Source organism: Microtus pennsylvanicus, chromosome 1 (genome assembly GCF_037038515.1).
Source record: "Microtus pennsylvanicus isolate mMicPen1 chromosome 1, mMicPen1.hap1, whole genome shotgun sequence".
Taxonomy (NCBI): domain Eukaryota; kingdom Metazoa; phylum Chordata; class Mammalia; order Rodentia; family Cricetidae; genus Microtus; species Microtus pennsylvanicus.
Genome location: NC_134579.1, coordinates 119,753,690 through 119,779,552, shown reverse-complemented (window position 1 = coordinate 119,779,552; position 25,863 = coordinate 119,753,690). Strand labels below are relative to the sequence as shown.

The 25,863-nt window shown below is 49.2% G+C and overlaps 1 protein-coding gene across 3 annotated transcripts in view; it reads right to left on the bottom strand.

Moving 5' to 3' along the window:
* Ksr2 (kinase suppressor of ras 2) overlaps positions 1-25,863 on the bottom strand; it is a 367,153-nt gene that overhangs the window by 217,461 nt on the left and 123,829 nt on the right. For all 3 annotated transcript variants that reach the window (XR_012911504.1, XM_075981914.1, XM_075981904.1), the window contains exon 4: positions 6,746-7,259. Coding sequence is in view for 2 of the 3 variants with exons in the window: in XM_075981914.1 (XP_075838029.1) it covers positions 6,746-7,259 (514 nt within the window). In the remaining variant the exon portion in view is untranslated. The remainder of the gene's footprint in view (positions 1-6,745; positions 7,260-25,863) is intronic.

Genomic DNA, 25,863 nt, shown 5'->3' with positions numbered 1-25,863 from the left:
GGGTATTTGACCCATGTGACGGGCTCCCTGTTGGCTGTGAGGTCTATCAGCGTCAGCAGACACATATGCGGTAGCTGTTAGGCTGAACTCAGTGACACATGTCTCCATAGTCACATGCTCTAGGTACAAGAATCTGCACTGCTATAAGTGGTCAGACACGAGGCTGGTGTGTGTCATCAACCCCTCGGCACATCCTGTCTACAGAAGGGAACAAAAGCCACAGCCAGCTGGAGGCTGGCATGAGCTTGGCCATGACTTCAACCTCAGACTGAACTTTCTGTGACTCCACCAAGACAGAGCAGGGAGAGCTTCTAACCAAACTGAAGGAGCATGGGTGGCAATCTTCACAGTAGGGGTTAGGGTAGAATGTGTTCCTGGAATGACCAAGTCCCTGGGGCCAATCATAGCATCAGGAGGCAAAAAGTTACATGTTCACGCTGGCCACTGTGTCTGCATGTGCCTTCTCAGTCAGAGACCAGGTGACAGCTGCAGATTTGTCTCTCTACTTCCAAATCTGATTTTCATACTGACTCACCTGACAGTATTAATTTCATGCCTGGATAATATGTCTTGTTTCCTCAAAGTCAAATCTGGGGTCTGGGATTGAGAAAGGGGAATTTATCGCTACTGGAGGAGATGCAGAGGACTCAGAACTTCCACTGCACGAGGCCCTGAGTTTGATCCCCAGCACTTCAGAGGTAAAGAAATGAGAGAGAGAGAGAGAGAGAGAGAGAGAGAGAGAGAGAGAGAGAGAGAGAGAGAGAGAGAAAGTGGAGGGAAGAAGAAAAGGCAGAGGAAGAAAGGAGGGAAGGGGAAAAGAGGGATGGAGGGGGACAGGAGGGAAGGAAGGGGACAGGGAGGAGAAAAGGAAAGGAAAGATGGGAGAGAGGAAGTAAGGAGAAAATGTTGACAGGAATTTAACAGCAGGTCTTCAGGATAAGATTTTCAAGAGAAGCCTCAGGTAGAATGAAGTCAGCCCCTCCCTTCCCAGGGAGAATCAGGCCCCAAGCTGCCCTCCTGGCTCCTCTGGCCCCCTGCTAAGAAGACCGTAGACCTGTGTACCACACAGTGGGTGCAGTGTGGAGCAGGAGGGCCTCCATTCGGTGGATTGAGACGGGGAATTCTCGGGAGTCATCCCAAGAGCCAGTGTGCCCTGACCAGATCAGTTCTCACATCCACTTGACGTTAGTCTCGTCACTCCACAGCCCCGGGGGACCACAGAATCACCGCCAGTGGTCCTGGACCTCCTGGGTCATTCTGGGACCAAGTGTACCTAAGACAAACTTAAGGAAATACTGAAAACAGGAAGTCAGGGCTGTTACCACTCTAAGGGCTACTCTGCTGCCGGCTCACCGTCCACTCTCCTCTCCTCACCTCAGCCGGCCTCGTCATAATTAGTACAACGATCCATAGGTGTGTGTCGATGAGTTTAAATACTTGCACATAATTAGTTTTCTAAAATAGACAAAAAGATCTCTCCTGAAATCTAATTTACATAATGAATCTGTTCAACCAGGCCTGTTCTCTTCCCAACTACAAACGGTACAGCCCGGGCCTGGCACAAAATGGGAATTGTCTGGATAGAAGAGTTCAGGGTTCAAACACGGGCAAATCCTACCCGGCCTGCTTCTCCCCTCTCAGTCGAGGAAAAGCTTTGAGAAGTTGGCCCCACAGAAACAACACAGAGTTTTAAGGAAAGGCATGCATCAGAAATACTGTAGATGGGATTTGGGGAAACTGGGGCCTTCTAGGAGGAGTTAGGCTGGGGAGATGATCCAGTAGGTAAGATGGCCGCTAAGCGAGCATGAAGACCTGAGTTCAAGTCCCCAGGAGTGGCCACGTGACTGTACCCCCCACTAGGAGGGCAGGTGAGGGCAGGAGTGGTCATGTGACTGCACCCCCTACTAGGAGGGTGGGTGGAGTCAGGGAGCTCTCCAAGGCTTGCTTGCTGAAACCTGGCTCCAGGTTTAACTAGAGACCCTGTCTCAAAGCATATGACAAAGGGCGGTAGAGCAGGCCATCCAGCTGCCTCTTCTGGCCTCTGTGTGCACTAATGGGGGCATGCACACACACACACAAATACACACATGTAGCACATATATGCCACACACACATAGAGAAGAGAGTAAACGTGGGGATCATGAATGGGCTATTCATATTCATGTGTGACAAATACAGCAGGTCACACTGGTGTGCGGGAGGGCAGCTTCACCCCCTATGACTGGGGTAGGAGTGCCATCTGCCATTGCCGTGTTTCACACACAATAGCTTCCGAATAAGGGGGTAGCTGGGAATTACCTCTCAAAAATTATAGTTGAAAATTATCTCTAAAAAGGATTTGGAACCAAGTGGTGGTGACACACGCCTTTAAACCCAGCACTTGGGAGGCAGAAGCAGGTGGACCTCTGTGAGTTAGAGGCCAGCCTGGTCTACAAGAGCTAGTTTCAGGACAGGGTCTAAAGCTACAGAGAAACCCTGACTTAAAAAAACAAACAAAAAAAATTGGAAACAAAAAGTCATAATAAAATTCCTTTGTATATGTGTGTGTGTTCATTTGTTTGTATGAGTGCTCATGTGTGTGTGTGTGTGTATGTGTAGGTATGTGTGTGTGAGTGCATGTGAGTGTCCACGTGTGTCCGTGACCGTGTGTCTGTACACACATGTGGCAGAGGTAGAGGTTGGGTTTCTTTCTTCATCACTCTACACCTTAGTTGTTTTAATGGCAAAAATCAAGGTCTCGTTGAGCAGAAGCAACGGTTTGGCCCTAAAAATGGCCTCTTGCTGCCAAGCCTGATGCCCTGAGTTTGACCCCCAGGGTGCAGGAGGTGGAAGGAAAGACCGACTCCCGAAGGAAAGCTGTCTCCTGACCTCCACATGCACGCTGCGTGTGTGACGCACCTGCACACGCACACACTAATTAGTTAATTAATTTTCAAGAAAAGGGAAGGCCGCAGGACAGACCTCCAGGCCCTGTCCTCTTTTAAACATTTTCTGGACTTTTTAAAGCTTCCTCAGCACCCAGCATTCTTCTCCGTGAACGGAGCCTCTTTTATCACCTGCATGTGTCTTTGGTAATGACAAGAAAAAAGGAAGGAATAGAAAACAATGAAGACAGCGATGTTCTCCTGAGAATTCAGACAGACAAGCGTGACGAAGACCAGCTGAGAGCCCGGAGGAACCTTAGTCCACCACACAGCACGCCTCTAACACACTAAAAGGTCCTCTTTTGTTTACCGTTTCGTTTTTGACTTTTTTTTTTTTTTAACAAGACCTCCTGTGCTCCAGGCTGGCCTCAAACTCACTATATAGCCAAGGATGGCTTTTATTGAACTTGATCCTCTGCCTCCCGATGCTGGGGTGACAGGCATGTATCACAGGGTAAAAGGCGTGTGTCACGACACCTGGTTTATGCAGTGCTGGGCCAGGGCTTCCTGCACATTAGGAAGATTCTACCAGCGGAGTCACACCCCCAGCCTGCTTTCTTGCTTTTCTGACTAGGATCATTCTGCAGAGGCCGCCAGAGAGAGGCTTCCAGGGGCCAGGACTTGGACCCACCCAGACCATCTGATACCCACTTCCGGAGCACCAAGGGCCAAGGCTGGTTTTGATACAATTTAAAGCCTCCCAGGGTTCACAATGCACTTATAAAGTCACAGACGTCGGCAGTTTTGGAAGCCTCCCCTCTCTTCGGAAAGACCTATGGCCTCCATTGCTCGACCTGACCACCATAAAAAGAAATAAAAGTGGGCAAATGGCTGCCGAGTTCCCATGGAGACCATGCCCAGCAGGGAGGAAAAGCAGAATCAGATACAGAGGGAAGATATATGCCCTCTCGCCTACTTCCTGTGGGGATCAATCTAGAATCAAAGTCGTCCTGAGTAGTAAGAGCTCTCAAGGAGCTTGATATATAGGCACTGGTGTGTATGTGTGTGTGGTCATTTGTGTATGTGGGTATATATGGGTGTGTGTGCAGGCGTATACGTGTATGTGTGTGTGTATTCATGGGTGTGAACGAGCCCTCCAAAAGCTACCCTGATTCTTTCACCACACCACATTTTCTCAATCTATTCTCTTTTAAGTCCATCAATTTCTTCTTTCCGATGCTGATCACAGCCCATTAAATTGATATCATCATCTACTAATGGCTCCTAACCTCAGACTTAAAAGCATGAACATATTCCCACTTTTTGGTCAACCAACAGGAGAGAAGAGCCTCCCCAGGGTCAAAGCCACAATCCCAAGGTTACTTCCTGGCAGAAGCCAGGACCAGCTTAGAACACGCTAAGTATGGGCTGATGTTACCCACCGAGTCTCATTGTTAGAACTCAGTGACCACAATCCCTCCCTTCACAGCTTCCTTGGAGTGACTCTTGGGGTCCCTGGAGGTGGCCAGGAATCTGTCTCTTTAAGGATCTCACTGACCCAGACAGAAGACCATCATAAGCAGAGTTTAGCCCCCTACGTCCTGAGGTGGAATCCCAGTACCACTGAAGCTGACTGGGTCCTTGAGGAAGAAGGGAGAGAGGCTACCTTGAAAACACAAAAAGACAGCCTCTCGCAGGTAGATAAAATCATAGGTCAGGGCTAGAGAGATAGTTCAGTGGTTAAGAGCACTGATTGTTCTTTCAGAGGACTTGTATTCAATTCCCAGCACCCACATGTCAACTCAAACCATCTATAGGGGTATCTGATGTCCTCTTCTGGCATAAAGGTATACATGCAGAAAAAGCACTCATATACATAAAATAAACAAATACATCTTTTTTCAAAACTTGCCATAGGTCTACTGGTGCCCCCAACCCTCAACAAAGAACTACAGACAACTGAGGATGCTGAGAGCAGAAGAAATAGCCTTCCCTGGGGAAGAGCACGCCAACTGGTTATCCAATACCAGATGCACAGCTCTAAAGACTTATGCATACAGGTAACATTGCATGGAGTCTGCAGATTATATTTATGTATTTAGGAATGTATATATGTGTGTGTGTGTGTGTGTGTGTGTGTGTGTGTGTGTGTGTGTGTGTGTTTTAAAGAACTAGATGCCATGAACTTAGATTAGAGCAAGGGGAGGGGTGCACGGGACGGTTGGGAGAAAATGCTGTAATTTATATTTTAATTTCAAAAACTAAAAAATACTTCTTAAAAAAAAGTCATAGGTCCAGAAACTCTGCAGGCTGATGAGTGAAGTCACTTCCAGGTTCACACAGAGATGGTGAGAGGCAGACAAGCCCCCCCCCACCCCACATTCCTTCTAGCAATCTCTTCACCAGCCTTCCCGGGACTCCTTCTACCTCCTCACCTCGGGTCTCCAGGCCCTGATTTCTGTGAATCTCAGGAAACCATGAGCATCAACTCAAATTCTCACGAGAAAAGCCTTTTTCATTTGTTTCAACATCTGACTTCGATCAAGTGATTTGTGTTCAAGGTGGGGTTCCCAGCTGCTGGAGAGTCTTCCTACAATGGTACCCTCTCCTCCATAGCTTCTCCAAAGGGAGATGACGTTCCTACCAGGGCTTTAGACAGACTACATCCAAGGCCAGCTGGAAACTGTTTTTATAGATAAAGTTTTAATGGAGCATGGCCATGAACATTTGCTTACCTGCTGTGGACGAGCTTTTTTGGTTGCTGAGGAATGACAACACAAACCCATGCACCTGGCACAGCCAAAATACTATATTGACTGTCTGGACCTCCACAGTTTGGATAACAGGAGCTGGACTCTCTTGTTTGTGGCAAAATGAACTTAACATTAAAATTACTTATCTGATGCAGTTTTCAACATCATCTCAAAGGTATAAATGACACCACCAACCATCACCAGAGAATTTCCTCATCCCAAATTTTGTACCCATTGAATAATAGCACCCCGTTTCTCTCTCTCTAACTCCAGTCTACCAATTCTACTTCCTGTCTATAGACTCAACTCAGTTATGTCATAGCAGACGTCAGAATGGCCTCCCTCGGACAGCTGGAGACTATTTCCCCGTATGGAGAGGTCCCGCCTCACAGGCTCACGCGCCTACTGAGTGGTCTTCTCGGGCATGAGTGATGTTGTCCTTTCTAATGTCATGTGCCCAGCCCCCACATCCACAAGGCCTTCTGCCCACTCCCCTCGGCTCCCTCCCACCCTTACCCAAAAGGAGCCTGGATGTCAGCGACCTCATAAAGAACAAAGAATTCCTGAATAACCACATTTTACTTTGACACTGTGTTGGGATGATAATTATTTTAGTTGAATTGTACAGCTTATTTTTTTAAACTCATTTTAATATGTCTACTGGATACTTCAAGGCCACCATGTAACTTTCCCCTCTTTCTAGGGCCAGCAGGAGGGTCACCCTGCAGCGGACCACAAACTTCTCCTGCCTCTATCCAGAGGATAAGTATTTCTGATTCGGTGGGCCATACCCAGTGCTGCCACTGTTCCCCAAAAGAACTCCCAGACAACACTAAAGGGGTGGTTCGGCTGTGTCCCAGTGAGTCTTATCTACTAAAACGGGCCACAGCTTAAATTTAGCCCCAAGTCATGATATGCCCTACCAAGGTTCAGAAATATTAAAGGCCATCGTGGATAGAGTAATTGCCAGCTCTAGAAAATCCACCCAACCTACTTTCTCAGAACACAAAGCACAAAGACACCTTCCCTTAACCAGACCAACAGACACAAGACTGTTTGCTTCTGACTTTCCCAGAGAAGCCGTTCCTGGGGTTCAGCCACCCTCAAGCACCCACTGACCCCACTCACTTGGGCGTGTTGGCCTCATCTACACGGTTCCCGAGCTGGAATTCATGGGATTTACTCCTGTGCAGCGCCGTGAAGCCAGGGATCAGATGGATAAGTTTCCGAGAGGAGGGTGGTGGTGTCCCTGGAGGCTTCAGCTTGTTTTTTCTCCTCATGGGTGGTGTGCCAGGAGGGGTCACGGTGGTGACGATATTGGGGGTGCGAGGTGGGGTGCGAACTGCGTGCCGCTGCCGGGGTGACGGGGGCAAGGAGCGGTGGCCTGATTCCAGAAGTGGCGGTGGGCACAAGCTCTGGTAGGCATCCACAGTGAGTCTGTCCACGTGGGTGTACACGGGGGCTCCAGGCGTAGGGCTGCTGTGACAGAAGGGCTGGACACATTTGGACTGGACCCTGGGGCTCTGGGAGAGGGGGGTGCGGATCCACGAGCTGGGCTCCGGGGGGCACACAGGGTTGTTGTCCTGCCCTGGCTCCGTGGTGGGCCACTGGATGATCCAGTCTTGTTTGGAGAGATTCCCTCCTGAGTAGGAGCAAAGGAACAGAGAGACGCGGGTAAGGAAGGGGAAGGGGTAGGCTTGCGGTGGGCAGAGAGCCACCAGCTCTTTACCGCGCATGCGTCACTCCATGCATGTCTTACGTCACAGCAGACGAGTCCTTATGTCTCAGAGATCTTACATCCCACAGAGAGAGGCAGGTAAGCCAGAAGAAAGAAGGTGGGCTCGCATGGGCAGGGGTCAGCATCTTCACCTTACCATACGTCACACCATGGGCCCTGCACATCACAGCAGGTTATACTCAGCACAATATACCTTACACATCCCTTCATATGCCATGCCACAACACACACCTGACCACACATGCGGGTTACATCGTGTGCACACAATACAGTGTGAAGCACACCGACATCTGCACCCTATGTGGTATACAGGTCACGTTACATGAGACCACCTCATAGGTGTGGTGTGCCATGTTGCATCAAATGCACCTTCCAACATATGTACCCTACACAATGTGCACACTATGGCACCTGCGCATTAAGCAAATGATACACATGTTGCCTCCATGTTCCCAAGGCCACACACATCTCATGCTATGTGCACACACCTCCTACATTCCTTATACCATGTATATATCACCTCAATGTACCTTACAGTGTTGACCATCTTGGGTGTGTTTTCATATATACTGTGTTTTCATACATACTCCATGCTATGTATGCAATGCATCACAAACACCTCATTGTATGCACACACCTCATTCCATGTATACTGCATCATACATACCTCATATCATAAGGATCTCACACAACATACATGTTCTATGGTAGACATGCTGCACCACAGCCCACATCATATACACATCAGACCACACCACATTAAAGCAATGTATCAGGTACACCTCACCCCATACACACACGGTCCATAAGTACATTATAGCATAGGAATGTTCCATCAGGTGCACATCATCAGAGCATGCACACGGAGCTCATGTTCACTATGTCATATCACAGTACCATGTACTCATCATACCACATGCATGTTAGTACACACGTATGCTGCATTACAGGCACATTCATAATTGTACCACTTGGCCCTCACAAACATAATCAAAGTATCCTTGTTTGCCTTCTTGCTTTCTCCCTAGTTAACAGCCTTGCCTTCCACTGCTTCGTGGCTATGAAGCCCACACCCCGAAGACTTCACAAAGCAGAGTGATTAGGCCACGACTTTTCTGAGTCCCAATATCCAACCATGTCAGGGTGCTTTAAAAGATTACCAAGGATAACACTCACCTATCGTCTTAGCCAGGGTTTCTGTTGCTGTGAAGAGACACCATGAGCACAGAAACTCTTATAAAGGCATTTAGTTGGGTGGCTTACAGTTTAGAGGGTCAGTCCATTATCATCATGGTGGGGCATGGTGCTATGCAGGCAGGCAGATGTGCTGCTGGAGTTTTACATCTTGTTCAGGCAGCACTAACTGAACTAGGCATAGCTTGAGCATAGGAGACCTCGGAACCCACCCCCTCAGTAACACACTTCCTCCAAGGCCACACCTACTTCAGCCAGGCCACACCTCCAGATAGTGCCACTCCCTATGAGCTGATGGGGGCCAATTACATTCAAACCACCACACCTGTGGAGCAATCTTAACATGTGACTCCGACTTGGACACAGACTTGATGGACGAGCAGATGCGTGCCTGGAAGCCCTTCACGTGGTTGAAGGGAGGAAAGCATGTGACATTTGGTGACAGGGAGGCCTCAGCAGACGGTCCACACAAACCAAGGACACAGCACTGCTATCTGAGGGAGCCGAGTACCCACGCACAGAGCTCAGGCGGTCTCCAGGGAGTACAAGTGAACTAACGCCAAAGGGCTCACTCTCAGACTCCATTTCCACAACCTCACAGAGAACAACATCTTAGACATGATTGGCAGATGTCAGGGGTGGTGGATGAGGGGATGGGAGGAAGTGGATGTGGCTATAAAATAGTAACCCAAGAGAAGCATGTCATTCATTATTTTGACACGTGTGTCCAGCTGTGGGACATTATACAGATCCGAATTCATCCTCATTCTCAAACACACATGCATGTATGTACAAAACGCTGGAAACATCTGGGCAAGATCACTGCACTGTATCTGTATCAATACCCTGGCTGTGATTCTATCATTTTAGCAAGATGTGACTATTAAGAGAAACTGAGAGAAGCCTTTCAGGTACCCCTGTGATATTTCCTTACAACTGTATGTGGATCCACATATACCCCAATGACAATCTTCAGTCAGCCCCAGTGACACAGCAACTCCCTGTACTGGATCACCAAAACAAAAGCAAACAGTTCAGTTAAGAAACTGGGGGGTTGGGATGAGACACGGTGGTAGTGTTCTTGCCTAGGATGTTTGAGGCCCTGGGTTTGATCCCCAACACCACAGAAACAGGAAGGGGGAAGGAAGGGAGGGAGAGAGGAAGGAAGGGAGGAAGGAAGGGAGGGAGGGAGAAAGGAAGGAAGGAAGGAAGGAAGGAAGGAAGGAAGGAAGGAAGGAAGGAAGGAAGGAAGGAAGGAAAAGGAGAGTCAGAGGAGAGAGGGGAACAAAGAAATGGAGAAGGCTTCCTCAGGATGCCCTGTTGTGGAATAATCTTTCAGCACACTGTGAAGATGTGTCACTCTGATTGGTTTAATAAACTGAATGGCCAATAGCTAGGCAGGATTTCTAAGCACAAAGGACTATGGGAAGCGGAAAGGCAGAGACACCAGGAGAGACAAAGCAAGCAGCATGGACAATACAGAGTAAAGGTAACAGAGCCATGTAAACGAATGTAGTTTAGGGGCTGGAGAGATGGCTCAGCAGTTAAGAGCATTGCCTGCTCTTCCAAAGGTCCTGAGTTCAATTCCCAGCAACCACATGGTGGCTCACAACCATCTGTAATGAGGTCTCGTGCCCTCTTCTGGCCTGCAGGCATACACACAGACAGAATATTGTATACATAATAAATAAATAAAATAAAATAAAGAATGTAGTTTAAAAGACACGGGTTAATTTAAGTTAAAAGGGCTAGTTAGAAACAAGCCTAAGATATCAGCCGAGCTTTCATAATTAATAATAAATCTCTAGGTCTCTATTGGGGAGCTGACAGTCCAGATGAAAAGTCCAATTACAATGCCCCCCGAGGAGGCCACACGTCCTCTGGCAAGAACTAAAAGAGTCATCATGCCAACAGTAAAGAATAGTGCCCCAGGCTGAGGGACCAGTGGGGACAGAGGTCTGGGAGCTGGGAAGCCTGCTTTGTTGTTGTGTTGGCTATTTTTTAAGTCCAGAAGTTTATCAAAAAGAACAGAGCCAGTTTCAAAGACAACCCGCAGTAATGAACATGGACTCGGTTCTCAGATAAAAGCTGTGTTAGACAAATGCAAAGATCCACACGCAGACATGCGGACATTTCCCCTTGCTTGACACGTGGACAGCACAAGGCAGAGCAGACTGGAAGACAAAGACCCTCAGGGTGCGACAATATGGCCTTGCTTTCACCTCAGGGCAGAGCTGGAAGCGAAATGGCCCAGCAATGCCACAGGTTGGCATCTTTACCCAACACTCTATTTGCAGGTAAAGCCCTTGCAGATGGAATTGAGACGAGCTCGTGCTGGATAAGGTCTGACCTTATCGGCCGTAGTTGTATAAAGAGGAGAGGAGACAAGCTTGGTGGCAGGGAGCCAAGGCAGGAAGATCACAAGTTCCAGATCCTCTGGACTACACACTGATACATTGTTCCAATACAGACAACACAGGAGCGGAGTGAAGCAGGAGGAGGAGGCTGGTGGTGTGCTGCAACAAGCCAAGGGGTGTGAGAATACTAACAGTCACCCACCAGATCCAGGGGAGGAAGGGGTCCGACCCCCAGAGAGGTTGGACCCTGTACTTTGTTCGTTGGCTCCAAAGCCTGGGGTCTGTGAGTGTGTGGACTTGTGCTAGTATGCTGATCTGTTAGAGCGCCCACCTCCCTAGCGACACCCCCAGGGGGAGGATCCATGTGTGCTAAACACTGAGGGAAAGTCATCAAAACTGGCATAGCAGGCCAGGCGTGGTGGCACACACCTTTAATCATGGCACAGAGGCAGGTGGATCTCTGTGAGTTCCAGTCCAGTCAGGGCTACATAGACAGCTCCTGTCTCAGAAAGAAACAAGCAAAAAAACAAACCCTGCCACACAGTGTATACCTGAAATCGCATGGAGGAGGATCAGGGGTTCGAGGTCATTCCTGGCTATGTGGCAAAGTTCTTGTCTTAAACAGGGGTGGGAGCTGGGTCTGGGGAGATGACTGAACGGTCGAAACAGGTTATTGCTGTTAGGAAGGACACAAGTTCAGCTCCCAGCACCCACATGGGAGGCTCACAACCATCTGTAACTCCAGCCCCCAGGGGAATCTGGCGCCCTCTTCTGGCCCCCGAGGACATCTGCAATCATGTGTACAACCCACACAGACACAAATACATAATTAGAAAAAATGAAAAAAAAAGATAGGAATGAAAAGAATACTTGGGAGATTGTAGCTGTTAGGGGATTAGTAGCTCTTTCTCACTGTAAGGAGGGTAGGGGTCACTGACCTATTCAGTCAAGGTTGGGATGAGTGTAGGACTTGATCGGAATCCCTCCGTAGATGGAGATCTTTCCCCACTCACCACACGGTATCCTGCTGCTGGGCGGGGACCCAATGCTTCCCACAGCCCGCTGTTCCTCCAAAGACTGACGACAGACAGACAGACACTCCACTGCGTTCTCTTGAGGGATTTCTTCAGAGTAAAAGGTTAAGAAAGAAGAAAGCCCACCACCCCACCACATTCCCTTCCCAGGCACATGCAGGGGCTCAAAGTCACAAGTGTGGGGCCCGAGGAGTGCACAGTCTCCGTTCATCACCCAAGCCACTCAGCCAGCAGCGTCGACTCCGAAGCACGCAGGCTTCAGAAGCAGGGCGATGAAGGGCCGCATACTATCAGCTGCCGCCCTTTAGAGCCTCTTTTTAATAAAGCCTAGGGGGGAAAATAGGTAATTTTTCACTTTAAATAGGGAAGGTGTGGCGGCATGGGCTCCAGGGTTATTAATCGTCACCCTTGCCGCCTGTCATTCGTTTCTGGAAAAATCATTTTATTTCAAGTCTTGAGATGGGCGGGGAGAAGGGGATAGATTTTAGAAAATGAAAGGTCTGAAGACTGATTGAAGCCATTTCAAGGCTTTTCAGGGTGGTTTTTTTTTTCTTTTGACATTCTCTGATAAGGGACTGGAAGGAATAAAAGCCATCCGAGAGGGAGAAAATGATTTCAGAAAGTCTAGGCAAGCGTCGGACTTCATTGTCCCGTCCCATTGAAACCATATAAACAGGGAAACGCATGGCTCAGAAGGTTGTCTGCCTTCCAGAGTCAGCGTCACATACGGCATCATTCCAGGATTGTCGACTGGGGCTCAGAAGTCCCCTGAATATTTCAAAGTGCTGGCTGTTTAAATCATTCTGACTTTCAGGTGGGAAGCAGGATCTGTAGATGCAGCTTGAAAATCTTTCCCAGACTCAGAGGAAGTTAAAGAATAGAAATGGCGGCTACCATGATTATGAGTTAAGCAGCCCTAATTTCTGGTCCAAAAATCTAAAAGACTTCAAAGTCCAGAATGATTCTGGTGCCACCACGAAGCACCAAGTGGAAAACTCCATGTCTGGCCCCACGTGACCAGCTGCAGTGCAGACACGGTGCACTAAAAATGCTCTGCAAAATTATTCTCCGGGGTTACAGAGATACGTCAGCAGGTAGGGTGCTTGCCCCACAAACACCAGCCCCTGTCCTGGCTAGCTTTTAGTTTCCGTGATCAACACCACAACCAACGAGGGGAGGAAAGGGCCGATTTGGCTTTCATGTCCCCATCACAGTCCGCCACTAAAGAAGTCAGGACAAGAACTCAAGGCAGGAACCTGGAGGCAGGAGCGGAAGCAGAAGCAGTGAAAAAATGCTGCTGTTGGCTAGCTCCCCCCGGCTGGTTCAGCCTGCTCTTTACACCACCTAGGACAGTGGCTCTCAACCTGAGGGTTCCAACTACTTTGGGAGAGTCACATATCAGATATTTACATTACAATTCATAGCAGTAGCAAAATTGCAGTTATGAGGTAGCAACAAAATAATTTTGTGGTTGGGGTCACCACAACATGAGGAACTGTATTAAAGGGTCACAGCGTTAGGAAGGGTGAACCACCGGCCTAGGGTCACTGCCCAGGAGTGCCATTGCCCACAATGACCTGGACCCTAACACATCACTCATTAGTTATGAAAATGCTTCCACAGACATGCTCACGGGCCACCCTAATGAAGGCAACTACTCAGCTGAAGGTCTCTCCCCCCAGGTGACTCCACTTTGTGCCAACTTGACTAAAATTAACCAGCTCAGGATCTGATTGCAGAATTCACCTCAAAGCTGACTGGGTGTGGCCGCCCCACTGTCATCCCAGCACTGGGGAGGCAGAGACATGAGATTTTCTGAGCAAACTGGAGAGCCAGACTCAACTAACATTAAACTATAGATTCAACAGGAGACCTCATGGCAGCCAGAGCAGGGGACAAGGCACAACAGCCAGGGAGAAGGGACAGGAAGAAGCTAGGGTTGAGGTGCATCTTTCAGGGCACCTCCTAGTGACCCTCTTCCTCCAATGAGGCCCCATCTTCCACAGCTCCATGGGTACCTCAGCCTGTTCTGATTCAGGATCCAACAGTGGTTGAGATCAGCTGTGAGGACAAAGCCCTCAGATCCAATCATTCCCAGAAAACAGACAGACATGGCCAGAGCTTCCTTCTCATGACTAAGGTCAACATGGGTATCCCATCTTGTTTCTCTACTCAGCGGCCAATGGACACAGCACACTGTGTTGACTTTCTGTGTTGTGAGGAACATGTTTGAACCAGTATTTGCACAGTTACCTGTTTGATGTGCTTGAGCATAAAGTAGGAACAGAATCACTGGACCAGGTGGTAACTCTCTTTAACCACCCTAGAAACCAGTATACCATGTTCCTGATTGGCTGCGCCATTCTTCATTGCCACCAGCCTCATGCAGTGGTTCTCATTTTCCCTGTTACCACCATCATCACCACCACTATCACCTCCATCACTGCTATCATCACCACCATCACCTCCATCATCAGCATATTATCACCATCATCACCACCATCATCACCACCATTATCACCACCATCACCACCATCACCACCATCACCTCCATCATCATCACAACCATCAACATCACCATCACCACCATTATCACCTCCATCACTGCTATCATCACCACCATCACCTCCATCATCAGCATATTATCAACATCATCACCACCACCATCATCCTCTCCACCTGGAGGGTATTTCGCACAGTGTGTTTAGCGGTGAGCACCGCAGCAGACACTGGGCCTCAACTCTGGTCCAGGCTCCTCCCTGCCTCCTCTGCCCCTCCCGCCTCACTTTATTACACTCTCGTTATAATCTTGGGGGATTGGTAAGGAAATTAAAGCTCTGAGAATAGTCGAGTCCCTTATCTGAGGCTGAGATTCCACTCAGTTCCAGGGGTCTGATGGCAGAGCCTGTTTCTTGGCTGTGACACATTATCCACCATGTCACAGTCAATCCTCTCAGCCCCCAGGATTACATATCCAAAATTGGAACCTACTCACACGGGCTTTAGTGTGTTGCCACTGCTGGAAATCTGGATCTTATGTTAGAGACCCAAGATGTGTGTCATCAGACAGGGGAACTGAGCCTCAGCCTTCCTAATCTCTTTAACACAATCCCTCACATTGTGGTGACCCCAACCATAAAATTCATTTCACTGCTACTTTATAACTGTCATTTTGCTCCTGTTAGGAATACCCATATTTTAGAGATGGAGGCTTTCCAAGGGTTCACAACCACAGATTGAGAACCAGTGCTCCAGAAGCTCCTCCCCATCTAGAAAAGACTTGGTCCATCCGTCCTCATCCATCCCCTTCATTCCCACCTAGTTCCACCCACCCCACCCATCCTTACCCATTCCCAGGCATCCTTCTCCCCCTCACCCATGGGAAAGGCACGGTGGCAGAGTGTGCACTTACCACTCCCACCCTCAGTCAGGGAGCCGAGAGAGGTGAACGCTGGGGTTCAGCTCCCCTTTTTCCTTTGTGTTCAGTCCAGGGCCCCAACCCAAGAGTGGCGCCATCCATACTTCCCACCTCAGCTACCATCCCCTGTCAGGTGGGCAGTCATTACGAATGAACCATCACATAGATGCTAAGAGCTACAGAATGGAGTAGTGGGGTGTGGCCTGGCTCCACCCCAGCTGGGAACAAATGCATCAGAAGACTGTAATGTTCTGACACCCAACATGTGGAACTCTCAATTTGGGATGACAAACACATTTCAGAAAGTTTGTAAGTTCAAGCCTGTGGCATCCACAAAGCATGAGAATTGACTGTAGGTGTGTGTATCATCTGTCTTGCTGGCTGGAACCTTTCTCGAGATGAGTCATCTGGACTAACACCCCTACTTCCACCTGCCCAGGGCCTGCCACCCAGGGCCGCAATTAGCACTCACTTATATTTATTTATTTGCATATAATTCAGACTTCTTTTTCTCGATGTGTAAGTCAGATCTTGTTTCAATATGTACTTGAGACTCACTCCAAATGGCTGATTTGAAAGAGACGCAGGTTCAGGTTGTCACCATGCTGCCGCCATTGGTTGTCACACTGTAGTGGGGATGCTGACACTCACAGACCCACACAGAAGGTCAGCAAGGACTTCCTTGATCCATGGCCATAGCCTGGCAATACAGGAAGAGCAGCAACAGTGACCGAGACTTCCTCCTCCGTCACTGCTTCACAGGGAGACTGTTCTGTCCTGCCCAGCAAACTCCACTGTGAGTTCTTCTCTTCCCTTCCACTGACAAACTGTCTGTCTTTCCACTCAAGTGCTTCATGGCTTCTCTGTGAAGCCATGAGCCAGCATCACTTATGCTTGGGGGTAATCTCATTCAGAATGAAAGCGCTGGGACAACCCCACAACCGACTGGATAACCAAGACGGCATCCAAATAACGAATGGGAGAGTCGTGCACACATCATGGGCACTCCAACAGAGGATCCGTAAATGACTTTCAGGAGGGTTGTGTGTGCAGCATAGACACTCCAAGAGCCGACCAGATAACCAAGAGAGCATCTAAACGACAAGGGTTGGGTAGCGGACGCAATGTGGATCTGTCACACGGAGGAATGTTGCTCATCCCGGAAAGGCAGAGCAGGAAGGCTACAGGCGTTCCCACACTACTCAAAACAGTGTGCAGCTTCAAACATGTGACTGGTGTGAGGATTTTTCCAATGAACATTTTTGTCACTGAAACTGCAGAACACGAAACTGTAAGCGGGGGGAGGGCACCCATGTAGCCCATTTTTTTAATTTAGGAAGAAAGCAGGTGGAGAAGACCTTACCCTAGTCAGAATTCCACTCATTCACGGCAGACACTTCCCGGGTGGCCAGCCTTGACACCCGGAGGTCTAGGGGCTGGAGATGGTAGAATGGGGCCTGTATTTTGATGCTTTGCATCCTAAACATAGCTGTTCCTCTCTCCACATCCAGCACTCCCAGGCAGGCCGCCACACAGGCCTCTAAGCAGGGATGTGAAGGCATAAGCAAGGGGTCCCCGCCCAGCACAGCACCCATGAGAACCACTGAAGAAAACCCACGGCCGGAAGAGCCAGACTGGGAAAGGCTGACCTCTGAGATGAGACTAATTCCAGAACATTCCATCATCCTAGTACTCAGCCTCCCTTGAGTGGCACACATTATATTATTTCTCCAACTGCTTGTGTCTGTGGATTCCTGAGAGCTGAAGGCAACATTGCATGGCCCTGGGTGCCTCCGGGCTCACTATTTTTATCTCTATATGAGTGACAGGAAGAGGCTTTCCAAACCCCTTTGTCTCCCAGCTCCCTGCCGTGCAGCTTCAGCAGGGCCACCACCTGCCCTGGTGGCTCAGTTTCCCTCCACAGACAGCCCAGCAATGTGTTCCCAGCCCTATGTGCCGGGAGTTTGGTGTGTTTGAGTTTATCCGCACTGTCTCTGCCCAGAGCCAGAAAGGCGCGGAGACAGCCCCAAGCAGAGAGTGTTGGATACATTTTAACTGGCCTGACTATGTCTAACCGTTTCATCAACAGCAGGCCGTTGAACATCTAGAATCAGCCCCTACCTAGATAAGCTCTTTTGGGGGCACAGAGTCCAGTAGAGCCACAGATCTGAGTCTGAATCCCAGAGGTTGATCCCTTGCCTTACACACACACACACACACACACACACACACACACACACACACCAGAAAGGAAGAAAATTCTGGCATCCATCACAACACAGATGACTAAAAGAAAGCAGGCTGGGCCAGCAAAATGGTTCAGGGGGTAAAGGTGCTTGCTGCAAAAGCCTGGAACCTACATAAAAGAGGGAGGGGAAAACCAACTCCACACATGAGTCATGGGGTACATGCTCCCCCATACTCCCCCAGCAAAATGATAATAATAAATTTCTTTTTTTTAAAAAAGCATGTTTAGGAAAGACTGAAGGTTCAAACACATATAACACATATTATAAAGCCTTGCTTGTGCCAAGCATATGGGACAGTCAAACACATAAAATGGACCTTGTTCTGCCTAGGAGCAGGGCTAGGGCTGGGGCAGGGACTGGGTTTGTGCTGGGTGTGGTGACACACACCTGGAATCCCAGGGCTTAGCAGGCAGAGGCAGGAGGATCAGAAGTTCGTGGGTAGCCTCAGCTATATAGTCAGTTGGAGGCCAGCCTGGGCTACATGAAAACTTGTAAAAGAGATTAAAGTTTTTGTTGATGGGAAATTTCCAGGGAGATTTCAATGTGACTGCACTTCTGCACTTCATACTACTGAAGTCACTCAACATGGTTAAAATGAAACGTTTTGTGGTGTATTTTTATGGCCACAAGAATACTTGTCAGTTAGGGTTATTTTTAATATAACCATTAGAACATCTAAAATGACATAAGTAGAGTCATAATCTTTCTGTTGGACAGAGGCTGTCTCAGGCAGACCCAGAGGAGGTAACAGAAAGTGGGAAATCCCACATTAATTAGTTAGTCACAGTGTCACTGAGTGGAAGTGGAGACCAGCCCGTCTGCCTGGGAAGATCCCTGGGAGCTGAGACTAGAGGGTGAGCAACAGTTAATTAGGCAAAGAAGGAAGAACAAGTGTCCAGCCCGGAGCCAACATGTCCAAGGATGTGGCAGGCTGGAGAAGAACCTGGGAGCTCATGGCCCAGAACACACACTGGGGTGAGTCAAGGGACTGGATCAAGAAGACCTGCAGGCCACTGTCATGAGGATTTACTCCAAAGAAGGTGCCCCGTGTAGTCTCACAGTTCCTATGACCACCCCGAATAGCCCAAAGCCACTTGCTTCTGAGTGGCCAACCTGCCGCACCTGCAATCGAACCACCCACCCCTGGAGGTCAGAGGTCACATCCTGGAACCTCCTGTCTGTTCCTAAGATCTCGGCCTGGCACAAAGTCGGCACTAACTCAACCCAGAGGAATTCTACGTAAGCAAGCTCCCAACAGCCACCCCCTCAGCTCCCCACTGCCACTGAGGCCCCAGCTTCCCAAGTACTAAGTTTCAAAAGCTATTTTTAGAATGTTGTGCCCCGGAGCCCGGAGATAAAGAACAAATGTGTCTTTAAAAGATTCCCTCTAGGCTCACAAATAATTAAACCTCTTTAACTGATAAAAATCACAGAATGGGGCAGAACCAACCGTGTGTAGAGTTCAGAAATGCAAATGTCACGGTCCACATAACTTCACCCTGAACTACTAGCCCTAAGGGTGGCCTGATGGGGGAGTCACGGTGCCACACTTGGATGGGCCCATCACAGCCACAACATATGTACCCCAAAAGTCCAAATACGGGAATCGCATTCTTCAGAGGCGGGGCTCCGGAAAGGCTATAGTTTGGACATTAAATGTCTCTCTTCCCAAAGACCTACGTGTTAAAGGATGGGCTAGGAGGTGGGTCTCCATGGAGATGATGCAGCCCCAGTTTCTTCCTCTCCTTTGCTTTCTGGGAAGCAAGTACTCTCCGCTCTGTTGCAGGCTCCCACCACCACATGCCACCATGCCATGAGGAACAGGACTGACCCGTGATGGATGGGGAGGTTTTATCCCAGACATTTGTCATAGTAAATGAAAGCTGACTGACAGTGGCAGTAACTAGGGTGACAAAAGGCCATGTGATGGGATCAGTGGCTTCCTAAGAAGAGGGAAAGAGCCCCAAGCTTGCCTGTGTGATCCATCTCTCCATGGCACACCCTCTGCCATGTTGTAAGGCAGGCGCCTTTGCCAGAGGCTCACAGCTGCGAATGACAGCTCCTGGATGTCCCAGCCTTCAGAATTCGGAGACAAATGTTTTCTTGAGGGGGTGAGGTTCCTGGGAATTGAATCTTGGGCCTCATGCATGTTGGACTGGAGAGATGGCTCAACAGTTAAGAGCACTGCCTGCTCTTTCAAAGGTTCTGAGTTCAATTCCCAGCAACCACATAGTGGCTCACAACCGTCAGTAATGAGATCTGGTGCCCTCTTGAGGAAGAGACCTGGTCAGTCGTCCTCATCAACTTAGACCATGACACCCAATATGGACAAGTTCAACAGAATCTCCATCTACGGGCTGCCCATGCATGCTGCAGCATTGTCAAGGTGTTCATTTCAGGTTTTTTCCTCATGCATGCTAGGTTAGGACTCAAACCCAACCAAGATGAAAAAGTAAAAATTTGAACCCAGATCTCTTTCCTTTGATGTTTGCTACGGAGGTGGATATATGAGCAAAATCAAGGAAAAGCATCCAGTGAGAAGAGGAGGGACATCCAGTGCCTGTAGTGATCCCTGGTGGGCACAGGGCCTGGTGGTCCAGCTCCATCATCCAGCTGCTTGGGATGCCGAGGCAGGATGATCTCCCCGAGCTACAGAGGGAATTCAAGGCCGGCTCTTGGCAAACCACCTCATTCCCTAATGTAATGCTGATATATTCGGGTGCCTCTTGTGGGGTTTCTTCAGTGTGTTTTCCCATGCACATCTGGGCCTCTCATTGTGGAAACGGGCCTCTTACAACAAGGCGAGAGTCTGGGCATGGGGGGTCACACCTGTCACTCAGGACACACATGAGAGGCCAGTCTGGGCTTCACAGGCAGACCCTCTCTTGAGATACTGGAAAATAGCGAGTAGGAAGGGGCAGAAGAGGCATCTATCTTCTGAAGAAAATGTGAGTCGCGCCACTCCCCAGTCAGGACCAACGGCAGGTGTGTGCGTCCTCGGCTGCTGTGTAACGAACACTGATGTAGTTGGTTTCGCTCTGCCTCCAGCTATCACTGTGACACCTTAGTTGTCAGAAGTTCAGAACGGTCTTACTAAAAGCACCAAGGTGCCAACAGGCTACGCTCCTTCTAGAAGGTCTGAGGAGAGATTGTATCCTTGCCCGTCTAGCATGAAAGGCCACCCATCCCCTCGGTTCTGACCCTTCCTCTCCCATGCCCCGACAAGCATCTCTCAGGATCTCTCTGTCAGCCCTCCATCCAGCCTCAGAAGATTCATGCATTCCCTGTACCCCGCAAGATTCTTCATTAATCACAGCGGTAAAGTTTCTCTGCTCTGTAAAGAGATGTGAGCAAGCAGATGTGGGCCGGCAAAATGGTCCTATGGGTAGAGGCACTCACCACTAAGTCTGACCTCAGTTTGATTCCTGGGCCCCATGTGGAGGAAGAAGAGAACTGACCCCTAAAATTCATCCTCTGCCCTCCATATATGCTGTTATTGGGGGGAGGGTCTTCCTACCACAGTGAGATGTTCTCCAGCCTCAACTTTTCATCTGTAAAATGGGGGTGATAACTCAATACCACTTCCAGTTGACTGGAGGGTGACGCTGTGACTCTTTACCCTGGACTGAAACACGCCTCCCGGAAGATAGGGAGGATCTGGAAACTGACGTGACTCGGACCCCTCCCTGAATCCACAGCTGGGGAGCAAGGAGACTCTACGGTGGAACTGCCTGCAAGTTGTGCAGTAGGCTTCAGGGATGCAGTCATGGGCTCTTCTGTCACTGAGCAGACCCTCCCCAGGCTTCTGTAAGGAACCTTGTGACCTCACTGGCTCACTGATGGAAAGACAAAGTGTTCCTTTGGTCTGTCATTGACTTATCTATGTGACATGACTAGAAAGTCACGTGACTATAGTCGGGAAGAGCACAATAGCCAACAACCAACCACCTTCTTCTTCACTCCACCCACCTTCTCCCTTGCTCCACCCACCTACTTCTTCACTCCACCCACCTTCTCTTTTGCTCCACCCACCTTCTCCCTTGCTCTACCCATCTTCTCTTTTGCTCCACCCACCTTCTCCCTTGCTCCACCCACCTCCTCCTTTGCTCCACCTACCTTCTCCTTGCTTCACTCACCTTCTTCACTCCACCCCACCTTCTTCACTCCACCCACCTTCTCCTTTGCTCCACCCACCTTCTCCTTTGCTCCACCTACCTTCTTCTTTGCTCCACCCATCTTCTCCTTTGCTCCACCCACCTTCTCCCTTGCTCCACCCACCTCCTCCTTCGCTTACTTCCACAATTTACCCAGACCTGTCTGATGTCTTTGGGATCCAGGTTGTCCACATACCAGGTTCAAGTTTGAGGTTCTGGAGGGGGTGAGATGTTAGTTCTCACCCGGCTCTGACAAGGGGGCACTGTTGTTCACATAAAAGTGAAAAATAGATTCATACCCCCAATCCTACCCCTGATCTGAGAGTAATGGGATCTTTAGGGACAGTTCTGCTGCTGGGTCTCAGAGTCACTTGAATGATAATTGCACTCTGAAGCCTGAATTGACAAATTGTCCACACCTGCTAATTATGGAATGTTTACTTGACCTATTTGATGATTATTAATTCACACACAAAAGTATTTCCATTCCTGAAGCAATTGCAGGTTTAAAAAAAAAATGATGCCCCCTCCCTCCAGGGACTGCCAAACAATGTAGGGAGTTAAGCAATAACAAGCCCTTGTCAGAGTGATTTATTGGGCATGAAAGCCAGAGGGAGAAGGGCCTTGAGTTCCCTTCATTAGCTGCACCTGGGGGAGGGATCTTCATTCTGTTCAGAGCCAGGAGCCCACTGTGGAAAGTGGAGTTCAAAGCTAGAGAGATCAGAGTTCTAACAGCGCACAGTGACCTTCAGACAAGAAGACAATTCCCGTGTTCTCTGCCCTCGTGTGAAGGGGCACGCTAAAAAAGTAGACACCCAGGTCTCAGGAGGTGGAGTCAGGAGGATCCTGAGTTCAAACCTAACCTGAGCTACATAGCAAAACCCTGCTGGTAAGTTAATTAAGGGTCAAGGGCCAGCGAGATGGCTCAGCCAGTAAAGGGTCTTGCCACTGAGCCTGAGTTCAATCTATATGGTGGACGGAGAGAACCAACTCCCTCAAGGGGTCCTCTGACCTCTGTACTTACACATTGGCATGTTCACACAAATAAATGGATGGATGGATGGATGGACAGATGGAGGGATGGATAAGTAAATAAATGCAGTCAGTTATTTAAGGCTCAAGTGTAGTACTCATGGCCAGTGCATGAGATCATGAGATCTGACCCATCTTGATTAGCATCTGATGGGTGAGCGCACCAGAGAGGCAAGGACCTCATCTGTCCGACATCATGGCTGCTGAACATAGCAAAGCTACACCCACAGCCCCCATCTAACATAGCCCACTACAGTTCTTCCCTCACCGCCCCAGGCCTCAGCACACCACAACCCCAGGGCAGACTCCCTCATCTCATAGACAAGAGGACCTCTGGACCGGTTCACCATCTCCCACGCATATTCTGTGTGGCTGATTTCCGGCTACGGTGGGCGAAGAGCAATCTGTGACGCAGATTAGGCAGTCTCCAAAGCCTTCCCCACTACCTAGCTCACTGAGTAAACGCGAGGACCTGAGTTCAATGCCCAGGGCATGCACAGAAAAACCTGGTGCTGTAGTGTGCACCGCTAGTTCCTGCCCTAAGGAGGCAGAGACTGGAGGACAGCTGGGGCTCACTGGCCAGCCAGACTGGCCAAATTGGTGCGCCCCAGGCAAGTGAGAGACACTGTCTCAAAACAAAACCCCTTAGGACAGCTCCTTCCAATTTGTCATCAAGCTCACAGACTTAGTGGAACATCCCCAAATGCTCGAGAAAGGGTCCCCGAAATGAGGAGGGTTATTGCCGCTGTTTCGGCACAGCTGTTCTCATTACACTCATTTCTGACCATCTCCACTTTCTGAGAAGACAAAGAAAATCTTCCCAGTCACCCCCGCTGAGGAAGGAGGCTTTGAGATAATAAGCATTATTTCTGCCGTAAATCAGGACCCTTCAACATATTTAATAATATTGTAAAGCTTTCCAGGCTTTAGGCTCCTAATGAGAACTGAAGCTACAGCCACATCCTTCAAGAAGCTCTTCTAAAAACACGCGCTGTCTCTCCTGTCACAAGGAAGTGTCTGAAGACAGCCAACTGGGAAAGGTCGTTATTATTTCCTGAGAGAGGCCGTGGGCGAGAATGCTCACACACTGGGCCCTGACGCCCACGGCCAGCCAGCATGCTCAGAAATCACAAAAACTCCTGCGACCTCGGTAGGGACAATACATTCCAGTGCTCAGAAACAGTCCAGGCTACACAGGCCAGGCTGGCCTTGAACTCATAATACTCCTGCCTCGATCTACCAAGTTCTGGGACCACGGACACAGGCATGAGCCACCATCCTCACCTCAACACTCAATGCTGAAGCCAAGAATGTTTAAGCAGGGTGATCTGGAGCATCCCTCGAGACAAATGCCATTTCCAGAAGACAGGAAAGATAGCTGAAGGCAAGCTGGGACCAGGATCCTAGAGGGCTGGGTTAGAGCTGCAGACTCACAGGCTGCCCTGACACCTGCTAAGATAAAATCTCTATGGGAACATGATCCCAAGTGACTTAGGAGTACAGTGAGTGTGGGAGGCTCTGGAGTGTGAGTGTGAGTGTGTGTGTGTGTGTGTGTGTGTGTGATCTGTGTATACACATGTATCTGTGTACATATGTTAATTTATTTATCTACATACAAGTGTGCACACAGTGCAGAGGCCAGAGCAGGGTGTTGGGTATTTTCCTCAATTGCTCTTCATTTGATTTTGGGGATAGGGTCTCTCTCTGCACATGGCTGTTCAGGGAGCCCCAAGACCTGACTGTCTCTGCCCTCCAGTTCCAGGGTAACAGACACCCTGGCCATGACTGGCTTTCATACAGGTGCTGGGGATTTGAACTCACGTCCCCCATGGTCGCACAGCAAGTCCTCCCACCCACTGAGCATCTTCCCAGCCTGGGTGCTGTTTTAAACATGAGATCCTTTAGCCAGGTGGTGGTGGCACACGCCTTTAATCCCAGCACTCGAGAGGTAGAGGCAGGCAGATCTCTATCAATTCTAGGCCAACCTGGTCTACAAGAGCTAGTTCCAGGACAGCTAGGACTGTTATACAGAGAAATCCTGTCTCCAAAAAACAAAACAAGCAAACGAACAAGAAGTCTTTTTGGAGGTGCTGTGGGTGTGGGTAGGAAGACAGCAGGTGATGGCCCAGAAACAGGGCCTTCACAGGCAGCTTACTCTGGGTGCTCATGAGCTGTGTGTTCCAGTCCCCTATACAGAGCGGAATCACCCAGAAGGCCATTCAATGTCCCGATGCCCATGAAGAGCCAAACACCAAAGGCTCTCACTCCTATAAGCAAAATAAAAATCTGTTCTCACAGAAGCCAAGTCTAGACCTGAGGTGACAAGAGCCCAGTGAGTGTGGGGAGAGAGGATGGAGAAGCTGTGAGGGGGACAGGGATTTTGAATCTGCCCAACCCAAAGAAATGACCAGTGCCTGAGACAAGGGATCTGTCCGCCATCCTGCCCTGAGCTTTATACACTACATACGTTGTTTTTCATACCCTACATACATGGGATTTATGTTATCCTGTGTCAAGATTTTTTTAACTGAATAAAATCATAAGAATTAACAAATTTTAAACTCCTGGCACTTAGACTCAAATCCCAGACCTACTCTGGAGAGGAGTCCAGTCAGGCAGAGGTCAAAGGTATTCTCTGGTGACTCCCAATTGCAACTCTGGCCTGGTTCTAATGGGCTACTAGAACCTTCTCTAGCTCAGTAGTCCTCCTTCTGAACTGTAAGAGTCTGCTATGGACTTTTTAAAACCATTTTGTAGAGGCTGGGAGACGGCTCAGTGGGTGAAGTGCTTGCCACACAAGCGTGAAGGCCTGGGTTCAATCCCCAGCCCGTGCTTAAAAATCCAAGTGCAGCGGCATGTAACTGCACACCCATGCTGCAGAGGACACATGCAGATCCTACAACTCCACTACCTAACTTAGCTTCGACAGCTGGCTCCAGGCTCAGTCACACTCAGTGAGCAACCCAGTCTGAAAAAGATAACATGGCTGGGCTGGAGAGATGGCTCAGCAGTTAAGAGCACTGCTTGTTCCTCCAAAGGTCCTGAGTTCAATTCCCAGCAACCATATGGT